The sequence below is a fragment of the Polypterus senegalus genome, chromosome 6, assembly GCF_016835505.1.
Source record: "Polypterus senegalus isolate Bchr_013 chromosome 6, ASM1683550v1, whole genome shotgun sequence".
In the NCBI taxonomy this organism is placed as follows: Eukaryota; Metazoa; Chordata; class Cladistia; order Polypteriformes; family Polypteridae; genus Polypterus; species Polypterus senegalus.
In genome coordinates, this window is record NC_053159.1 from 74,631,814 (window position 1) to 74,642,372 (window position 10,559).

At 39.5% G+C, this 10,559-nt stretch overlaps 1 protein-coding gene across 1 annotated transcript in view; it reads right to left on the reverse strand.

The window, feature by feature from the left end:
* The window catches only part of tra2b (transformer 2 beta homolog), a 35,381-nt gene extending 25,414 nt beyond the window's left edge, over window positions 1-9,967 (reverse strand). Inside the window, exon 1 of the mRNA XM_039756348.1 lies at window positions 9,826-9,967. Coding sequence (XP_039612282.1) covers window positions 9,826-9,861 — 36 coding nt within the window. The 5' untranslated portion in view covers window positions 9,862-9,967. The remainder of the gene's footprint in view (window positions 1-9,825) is intronic.
* Window positions 9,968-10,559: the final 592 nt, after the last annotated feature.

A 10,559-nucleotide genomic window follows, 5' to 3' on the forward strand; every position in this document is an offset into this window, starting at 1 on the left:
TCCAGTATACTAATTCCCGTCTTAATGTTAAACACTTCAATCATGTCACATCTTAATCTTCACTTGCTTAAGCTGAAAAGGCTCAGCTCTTTTCATTTTTCTTCATAATCCATCCCCTTTACCCTGAAATGAGCCTTGTCACTCTTCTCTGGACCTTTTCTAGCTCTGCTATGTCCTTTTTGTAGCCTACAGACCAAAACTGCACACAGTACTCCAGATGAGGCCTCACCAGTGCATTAGAACGCTTGAGCAAAACCTCCTTGGACTTGTACTCCACACATCGTGCTATACAAACTTAACATTCTATTTGCCATCTTAATAGCTTCTGAACACTGCCGGGAAGTTGAAAGTTTATAGTCCACGACAACTCTTCAATCCTGTGTATTGGTCACACTGCTTCTTGGTTGTGCCAAAACAAAAACAATGGAGACAAAACAGAGGTGTTAAGTTACCAGAAGCTTCTTAACACTAGAATTACCAGAGCCTACGAAAAAACTCGTAATTCCGTCCCACCTTAAACTGCTTCTTAAATCCCTTCACACCTCTCCGCCAGCGCCCTTTGTCTTCTAAATGTGCTGATAAAGAGAAGCTAGGAGCAGCCGGCTATTCCATCCCCCCACCAATTTAGAACGTGCACGAACTTCTCTCAGCTCATGCCTTGATTGAGTATCTGGGAGTGAAGTGGAGTTTTAGAGTGGAAATAATAGATCGTTGTTTGGAACACACGCATTTCATGTCTGTTCCGTTTCTACAGTAATCTGTGTCAACACATTGTTAAAACAGAAACGTTTTTTTATATTCTAGTAGTAGATGACAAAATGTAGGCATAAACTATATAATGTATGAAGCCTGAAGTCCAAATAGCAAAGAAACATTTTCACAAGAATAACACAATTGCGCTTTTATTCAAAAATATAACTGCAGAAACAAAAAGCCGCCTAAACATGTGACATTGACACCACTTTATTGTAACTGCCTCCGTGGCTCGATAGACTCAGCCCCTGCTTGGAAATCAAAAGGTCACGAGTTCGATCCTGCGCCCCTCTGTTTTGAGAAGTAAACTGCTCTTAGTCTTACTGTTTTAAAATAAAAGCATACATTTGATTTCAGTATGTAACAGCCGGTGCAATTTATGATCCTTGTAAAGGCTAGCTTTTTTTTTTTTTTTAATTCACTTTTCATTCTCTCAGTCGCGTTCAGAATCAATCTATACAACCCCATCTGACACGGCTGTTTTCACTAAAGACGCTATAGCTCTGCAGTGTACCACGATGCATACTAACGCCAAACACCCTCAACCTAAAGTACCTGGGTTCTGACACACAAACGCTGGCGAAGCTGCTTTCTTCGTATCTCACCGTCACTTGCTTTTCTTTTTATTCAGTTTTATTGAGTGTTCCTGCCAGTCCCGCATGTTGCTGTATGCTGTTTCTTTTGTACTCGGGACATGCAGAGGAAAGAATGGTAAAGACCAGTAACTTCGGCGCTATATGCAATCATCAGACACTCCCCATCTGCCCGTGTCGTTCAAACACAGGAACATATATTGGTGTAAAAGTATAACAAAAGTGCACTTTTATTCAAGTGCACTTTTCCCATCGCTTTTCCTGTAAGAAGCAATGTACACACTTCTCTCTATGCTGTGGTTTCTATTACACACCTTGTGAAATGAAGTGTCTGCGTGCACTTTTCATGGCATTACACGTGTATTTTTTGAGCATGCCAGTTTGAGCAGTATAAAAAGTATTGAAAAGTATAACAAAACAACGGGCAGATGGGGAGTGTCTGATGATTGCATATAGCGCCGAACTTACTGCTCTTTATTATTCTCTCCTCTGCGTGCCCTGGAGTACAAAAGAAACAGAATACAGGCGCTATAGCTCTGCGTTGTACCACGATGCATACTAACGCCCCCACCGGTTCTGACACACACACGCTGGCGAAGCTGCCTTCTTCTTCTTATCTCACCGTCACTTGATTTTCTTTTTATTCAGTTTTATTGAGTGTTCCTGCCAGTCCCCGCATGTTGCTGTATGCTGGATATGTTCATATGTATTGTCTCTTTCTTTCAGGTGTGTAATAGAAACCACAGCATAGAGAGAAGTGTGTACATTGCTTCTTACAGGAAAAGCGATGGAAAAGTGCACTTGAATAAAAGTGCACTTTTGTTATACTTTTACACCAATATATGTTCCTGTGTTTGAACGACACGGGCAGATGGGGAGTGTCTGATGATTGCATATAGCGCCGAAGTTACTGGTCTTTACCATTCTTTCCTCTGCATGTCCCGGAGTACAAAAGAAACAGCATACAGCAACATGCGGGGACTGGCAGGAACACTCAATAAAACTGAATAAAAAGAAAAGCAAGTGACGGTGAGATACGAAGAAAGCAGCTTCGCCAGCGTTTGTGTGTCAGAACCCGGGTACTTTAGGTTGAGGGTGTTTGGCGTTAGTATGCATCGTGGTACACTGCAGAGCTATAGCGCGTCTTTAGTGAAAACAGCCGTGTCAGATGGGGTTGTATAGATTGATTCTGAACGCGACTGAGAGAATGAAAAGTGAATTAAAAAAAAAAAAGCTAGCCTTTACAAGGATCATAAATTGCACCGGCTGTTACATACTGAAATCAAATGTATGCTTTTATTTTAAAACAGTAAGACTAAGAGCAGTTTACTTCTCAAAACGGAGGGGCGCAGGATCGAACTCGTGACCTTTTGATTCCCAAGCGGGGGCTGAGTCTATTGAGCCACGGAGGCAGTTACAATAAAGTGGTGTCAATGTCACATGTTTAGGCGGCTTTTGTTTCTGCAGTTATATTTTTGAATAAAAGCGCAATTGTGTTATTCTTGTGAAAATGTTTCTTTGCTATTTGGCTTCATACATTATATAGTTTATGCCTACATTTTGTCATCTACTACTAGAATATAAAAAACGTTTCTGTTTTAACAATGTGTTGACACAGATTACTGTAGAAACGGAACAGACATGAAATGCGTGTGTTCCAAACAACGATCTATTATTTCCACTCTAAAACTCCACTTCACTCCCAGATACTCAATCAAGGCATGAGCTGAGAGAAGTTCGTGCACGTTCTAAATTGGTGGGGGGATGGAATAGCCGGCTGCTCCTAGCTTCTTTTTATCAGCACATTTAGAAGACAAAGGGCGCTGGCGGAGAGGTGTGAAGGGATTTAAGAAGCAGTTTAAGGTGGGACGGAATTACGAGTTTTTTCGTAGGCTCTGGTAATTCTAGTGTTAAACCTATTAGAAATTTCAACATTGATATTAATGACTGCACCAGATCTTTCTCAGAAGTCAGGAACATCAGGGTTGTTGCAGATTCCTATCTGTCATTTGAACCTCATGTTAAGAATGTTACCAGATCTGCTTTCTTTCAATCACAAATCAAATCCTCTCGTTCATTGATCATGCCACTCAAAAAACTATTTATGTTTGTCACCACTTGGCTTAAATATCTTAATGCTCATTTCTTTGGTGTAACCGGTAAAGTGCCAAAAAGACCATATGTACAGAATTCTGAAGCCAAAACTCAAACATACTCTAAACCTTGGAAACACATCCTTGTTCCGGCTGCCTGTTAAATATCAAATTTCTTACAAGCTTCTTTCATTCACAAGTAAGGCTTTTCATTGTAGTGCTCGTAGCTATATTTTAAATAATTCAAAATACTATATAAACACTGTCATAATTTAAGGTCACCTCGTGCTGAATTTCTTGCACTAAATACAAGTCACTGAGTGATCAAGCTTTTATATCTGTAGCATTCAGATTATGGAACTCTGTCTTTAAGTCTTAAGCCTTCCTCAGACGCTGCTTGTAAAACCAATCTAAAGACCCATCTATTTCAACAAGTTTTTATGTGCTGTGTGTTTATATTTTTACTGTGTTTTTATTCTTATTTTCTTTGATGATTGTTTTACCATATTTATGTACAGTGTCCTTCAGGGTTACAAAGATGCTTATAAATAAAATGTATTATGAAATGGAATTAAAACAAAAAATTAAGATAAGGGTAAGCCTTGCCATGAACAGAAACAAAAGCTACTTTTTTGTACTGTTAATGATTTTGTGGTTTACAACTAGCTTTACAAGATAGATGCAGAACAGTAAATTAACTGAACCATAGACCAAACTAAAGCTTATAGATGTCACAACAACTGGTACTTTGATACCAAGTCAAAGATCTGAAAACTTAAGTTTGTTTTTTTACAGTTATTTGTAGTACCAAGAAAGGTGGTAGTGAAATAATTGATGGATATACCCATTTTTATAAGGCTACTATTATCAGAATTTTTTATATTCTATTACAGAGAAAGGCACAGTATTTCCTTATTTCCCCTATTAAATTTTCACTGTTGTTGGAATTGACAAATTTAACAGCGTTGATATTTTTTGTATTACATTATACAGATGTGCCAAAATACTATTTGGAATATAATTTAAATTAACTGATTCAGAGTATCGTTCAACTTAGGAGTATAGTATAAACTTGCCATCTAATCACAGTGCTTAGTTAACAGAGAAAGTATTGGAGTACTGCTCCCGCACTATTATATTTATAAACTGTTTGCCAACTTATGACTATTATGCACACTAAATCTCAGGGAAGATCATGAAAAATCAAGGCAGCGCTATCTGAAAAGGTGCAGAGGTATGGAGTGCAACAGCTGAAAAAGGAGGATGTTGTGAGCATGTGCCAATAGTTCATTGCTGCACCCACCACACAACAAACCACCTGGATTGGGACATGAGTGCAGCAAGCGACACCTCAGCACCACACTGAAACCGAGTGGTTAAAAAAAGGGGGTGGGGTGTCTGGAGTGCCTGCCACAAAACCCCAAGATTTCCCTGTAAATTGGAGAACCAGCCTGCAGGGCTGGATGCAGTTTAACTTCATACCCTGGATGAAGAAAGGAGAAAAAAAAAAAAAAAAGTGGCATTAAAAATTCCTACTAGCGCTTTAAAAAGAGAATGCAATAAAATTAGAACAAGAAGAAATGTACTTACAGTCTGGCCACAGAGGTTAGAACTAGGTTATGACTAATAGCTATGCCACATGGGGTGACTTTTCTAGCGATTTTCAGTCTTGGCCTTCATTTACATAATCTTAAGAGTGTACTCATGAAGCACTTTTGTTCCATATAGTGCCTGGGCACAACTCCCTGAACTCACTTGACGTTCTGGGCCCAGGAACACTTTCATCATGACCATGTAACATTGCATAAAGCCAAAAAAAAAAAATCCAAAAATTGAGTACTTATTCTGTGTTTTTTTTTTTTGGAGTTGTGTAGGGCAGGAGCACGCACAACCTTCTTAGGCCACATTTATATTTCATGCAACATGACGCATTCATCAGCTGACGCTACGCAAAGATTGTACTGTTGATACATATGCACGTACTTTATGTAAGTCTGAAAGATTCCACCAAATGGCAGTGCAAGATATCATCACAGTTAGAACACGCTTGCCATGTTATGAAATGCCTGAAACATCCATTAAATTCCAAGGACACCTTGACACAATATTTCTAAAAGGATGGATGTTTAATGATTACATCCAGCAATCCTGGGATACACCCAATCCAGCATGCATTGGGCATGAGGCAGAAACAATCCCTGGATGGGCATCAGCTCATCTTCTCAAGGTAAATACAAGCACAGATATACTAGCACCACCAAATCCCCTAACCTGCACGTCTCTGGAAGGAAACTGAAGCACACTGTGGAAAACCACCAGGAGAACATGCAAACTCCAAGGAACACCAGGGACGTGACTCCCTGTAAGGCAGCAGCGCAACTGTTCCGCCACCGTGCCACCCCCACATGTGTAATTAACATTATTCATTATTTAAATGAAGTTAATTTATCTGTAAAATGTAATTTACATACTTGACTGCATTTCATCATGAAAGTGGTTCATTCATTATCCAACCCGCTATATCCTAACACAGGGGTCTGCTGGAGTTATCCTAACACAGGGGTCTGCTGGAGTCAAATCCAGCCAACACAGGGTGCAAGGCAGGAACAAACCCCGGGCAGGGGGCACGCACACACCAAGCACACACTAGGGACAATTTAGGATCGCCAATGCACCTAACCTGCATGAAAGTGATATCAAGTATAAATCTATGGATTAGAAATGTGCAGAGAGCTGGAATATCATACATTTAATGTGTTTTGTGAGGCAGCAGCGCTACTGCTTCATCACTGTACCACCCACACATGTAATTATTAACAGTATTCATTATTTAAATGAAGTTAATGATTTATCTGTAAAATGTAATTTACATACTTTAATCTATTTCATCATGAAAGTAATATTAAGTATAAATCTAAGGATTCTAAATGTGCAGAGAGCTGGAATACCATGCATTTAATGTGTAAGGCAATGGCTGCTTGCCACTGCAGTCAGTGCAGGAGGAAGCCCCAGAAGCACAGTGATTAACTGGGTCAATTTTAAAATGATGTCATTCTACTTTAATGACAAAATAAACTATGTGATTAAAGTGGAAATTGAGATCAAAGGCAAAATTTCCATTTTAATCACAAAACAGACCTTTTCACTGTGTCTATGTGAATATGGTATGCAAGACCTTTATAATGTATTGCGTTATTATGATGGGCAATATGCGACACATGAAAAGCACCATGAATACATTGTATGTCAGCATTTTGCTTCACCACATCAAACCTTTCAGACACTGAAGCACAACAATTGACCCTGTAGGATCTGCAAAGCCGCTTGCTGTCACACATTAATAAACAGAGACTCCGATGTCATGTTTCAACTTGAACACACTGAGCCCACCAATTTTTTTTGCTGGAACTGCAACTCGCAGACAAGTCGCATTAATTTCTGAGCATACGCTCAGATGATGCGTCAAATGAATGCTAGGAATGCAAGGCAGCCATTACGTGTGCATATACACCGAATTTTAAGTATAAACCATCCCTAACAGATTTGAGTTTGCAGCGCAGTGTTTTGCTGTTAACTCTGCTACATGTATGAGAAGATTTTTATGGAGATAAATTATGTTAAGGCAGGAAGTTGCAGCATTTCTTGCCAACTACAATGCATGTCTGCAAGGTGAGAATAAAAAACTTCAACTCAAAAAAGTATTTATCGAAATGAGAAGTGCACTGAATTGTCGCATCATTGACGTCATGCCCGTTTACCATGATCAGGAACGTTTCACGATCACATCATTACCAACTCTTATTGAACCCTCCAGGCAAATCTCTCACAAGCAGGCCAAGGCCCAGTGCAGTTGGCCCGGCATGGAGACATATTAAAACATGCGAGGCAATGTGTTTCAAACCCATATTTTTAACAGCTTTGATCTTGTCTTTAGTCATACGGCTGGGCCCTGTGTGCATGACAACTGACAACCAATGAATGCTCATCGAAAAGTACAATACACAGAATGTAGCAACAAGGAGTTAAGAAGTGTATTATGAACCTTGCAAATGGAAGGTTTGTCTTTTTGACGTCTCCCGAATGACATACTAGAACAGAATAGGGGAAGAAATACAAGTGTTTTTTTTTTTTTTCCTAGCACCGGCTTCATCAGGTAGCACGTTATTGTCAGTCGCAAAAAAGGACATGCATGGTTGTGCTGGAAAGTCAGCACTCTGTTGGTAGCAGACATGGGCAGCGATTTACATTAAATTATACGTGCAATTTGACAATATCAGTGATTGAGGCTGAGAAATCTGACATACTGTAGAACTTGAAGTTGCATGCAACACTGGCTTAAGTAATCTAAGTCTATGTGAACATTTATCTTCCCTTCAACAGTTTAATGGCAAGTTTTCTAAAACCACTACAGAACAACAGTACCCTCCCTAGTTCAGGTGTGAACACAATTTCACCTATTCATCTACAGCAACATAATACAGTAATGTAAATCCCACTCCTGAAAGTTATGTTACAATATTATAATACATTATTATACAATAATATATCATATTTCATTTCCGGCACCGCATCCGAGTGGCAGCCTTTCCAGCAGCTCTGTGTATGACTATCTTTTTACCTTTTTATCTGTTTTTTTTTTTTTCTCTGTTTCACTGATCACTTCTACCACTTTCTTTTATGTGGAATTGCTCCCTGGACACTATTTACAATTTTTACTACTTGACATGGATTTTTACACTCCGAGACTCGCCTATTCAAGTAGTCAGCTTAAAGCACTGAGAAGAAATGCTCATGCCGATGTGGCTCCTTATTTACCTGACGAGGTAAGAAGACGATATCGGGGCAGCCGAGCCAGCCCAAAGATAAAAGATAAGATAAAAGCGAGACAACTTGAGAGAAAACGGCGTTATAAACCGTCGGTGCCTTCTGTGATCCTGGGAAAATTTTTTCTTTTATTTTGTGAATTTCCCCTTGGGATTAATAAAGTATTTATCTACCTACAAAACCTGACCAGAAAATAACTACACACCTTCACGTTTACATGCAATTAAGAGATTTAAGACTGTGAGGTAGGTTTTAAATATTCTGATGACCTCGTTTACGGGCATAATTACGTCTATCGTTTGTTTTGTATCGTTTGTTTTTTGCCTAGTTTTAATAAAACGCAATTAACGGTTCATTTTAAAATTCGCTAATCCAGCGGTACTGTGGGGAGCAATTAAGCATTATACTGTGCTTGTTATGTATAAACTATTCGTTGGTCAAAAGTGTGTAAATATTGAAATGCCGAGGACATGCCATGCACTCAGAAATACCTACTAGTCGAAGATGTACACAAAACTACAAGGGCAACTTAGAAGAATTCACAGCGCGACACTGTTTCCACGTTCGTACAGACGATGCGCCGCACAATTTTATGAACTGTAGTTGTAGCAGGGAGACAATACTACAAGGCAAGATTGTAAAGATACGATCGTGAGCGCAAGAGAACCACGTTTCTATAGGGAAACCGTTTAACACTCACAGCAACAGCATCCAACACCGTCACCAGTAATTTAAAAATTAAAAATCGGAGTGTTAGTTTAACAAAAATAAATGAATGAAAACAGAAACAGAAAGTAAGAGTTTACTTCCTTGCACTACCCCCAAAACAACATGGCGTGTCCCTCTCCTCGTGAAATCCTAGTCACACATGCGCGCATCTGCCGGAGGAAAACGCCGCCATGTTGCATTGTTACTAATAGTTTATTTACAATTCAAGTACCAGAATCAAACCAAATTAAACGTAAGCGATAAGCCATGCGTTTGCAATCGTCCAGTCACTGATGCATCCATTAAAAGAAATCGCGACCATATTTGCAACGCACAAAAGTCCAAAGTATAGGCCCGTTTCACAGCATTTCCCAGAGCTTCTCGTAACCAAGCACGCGGGTCCCTAGTGTTGACAGTTTACATTTTTGGCAAGAATGTGTTTCTATAATAAGTTCTGCATACATACAAAATACATTAAAATTTGCAACTAACTTAACGACTAGTAAAATGTTAAATGTAATGTGGTAAACTCGCAGGTATCAATTGTGCAACGGTATGGTACGGTTGGTTTATCAAGAACATTTGAACTCCTCCTGACTCATACAGATAAAGTGGTAGGTTTTGCTTAAATATGTTTTTCTCGTAGACATTAGTTTCCGAATCATTAAGACAAAATATGTAGGGATACTGCGAAAACATTTACAGTAATGTACAAAAAAAATAAGGAATATGCAGGCACTGCTGGGCCTACAGCTATAATGGCGGACAAGTGAAACGCTGCGCTATACTCCACTTCACTTCATGCTTTCTTAAGAAATAATTTACCACTCTTAAAAATATTTTAACAAACGCACCCGCTCAGCGTAGTCCTTCTCTTCGTTGTCACTCATTGCCTCGACCTTGACGAGAAAAAAAAAAAACCTGTATCAACAAATACAAACGCTCTCTATCACCTTCGTGCAGCTCTCACTTTTTCACAGAGACACCTGAGCGCGGAACATGCGCACTAAAGAAAAGGAGGGGCGGAGCTTCCATTTGCGCATGCGCCCATGGCAGACGGCGGTTAAACTCGTCCGGTATTGGAAAACTGTTCAGTATCACACAGAAACATTGTAAAAGAAAATGTAGATTTTTTTCCAAGGAAATGCACGGCCTGCATCATTTCTCCTGAAACTGTGATTATATACAAAGAGTGGCATTAAACGTTTGTAACATTGTCGTGCATTAGATCTGTAATGGTTTATTCTTTAAATAACTTTTCTTTGGCCACTGTTTGCGCATCCTGTGCCGGAGCTGTGCACTCCAATATGGTCGGAACAGTTCAAGGAATACGTTATTCAATAAAATATAGATGCGACTCTGGCTTAGGGGTGATTTTGTCTGTTGGTTCGCTTCTCTTCTGCTCACTGTACCAGTCTGGTCTCATACGTGGAGAGGTCTTTCTTTAGATTCTGCTTCCAAGCATTTCTGTCAGAGCCAAATGATTGCAAAGTGCTAGTGTGGATGGTAAGAGCCTCGAGAACTGCCATGCAGATATCTTCAAAAAACAGCATGGGTATTCCTTCTGGCCTTTTCTGTGACACCAGCT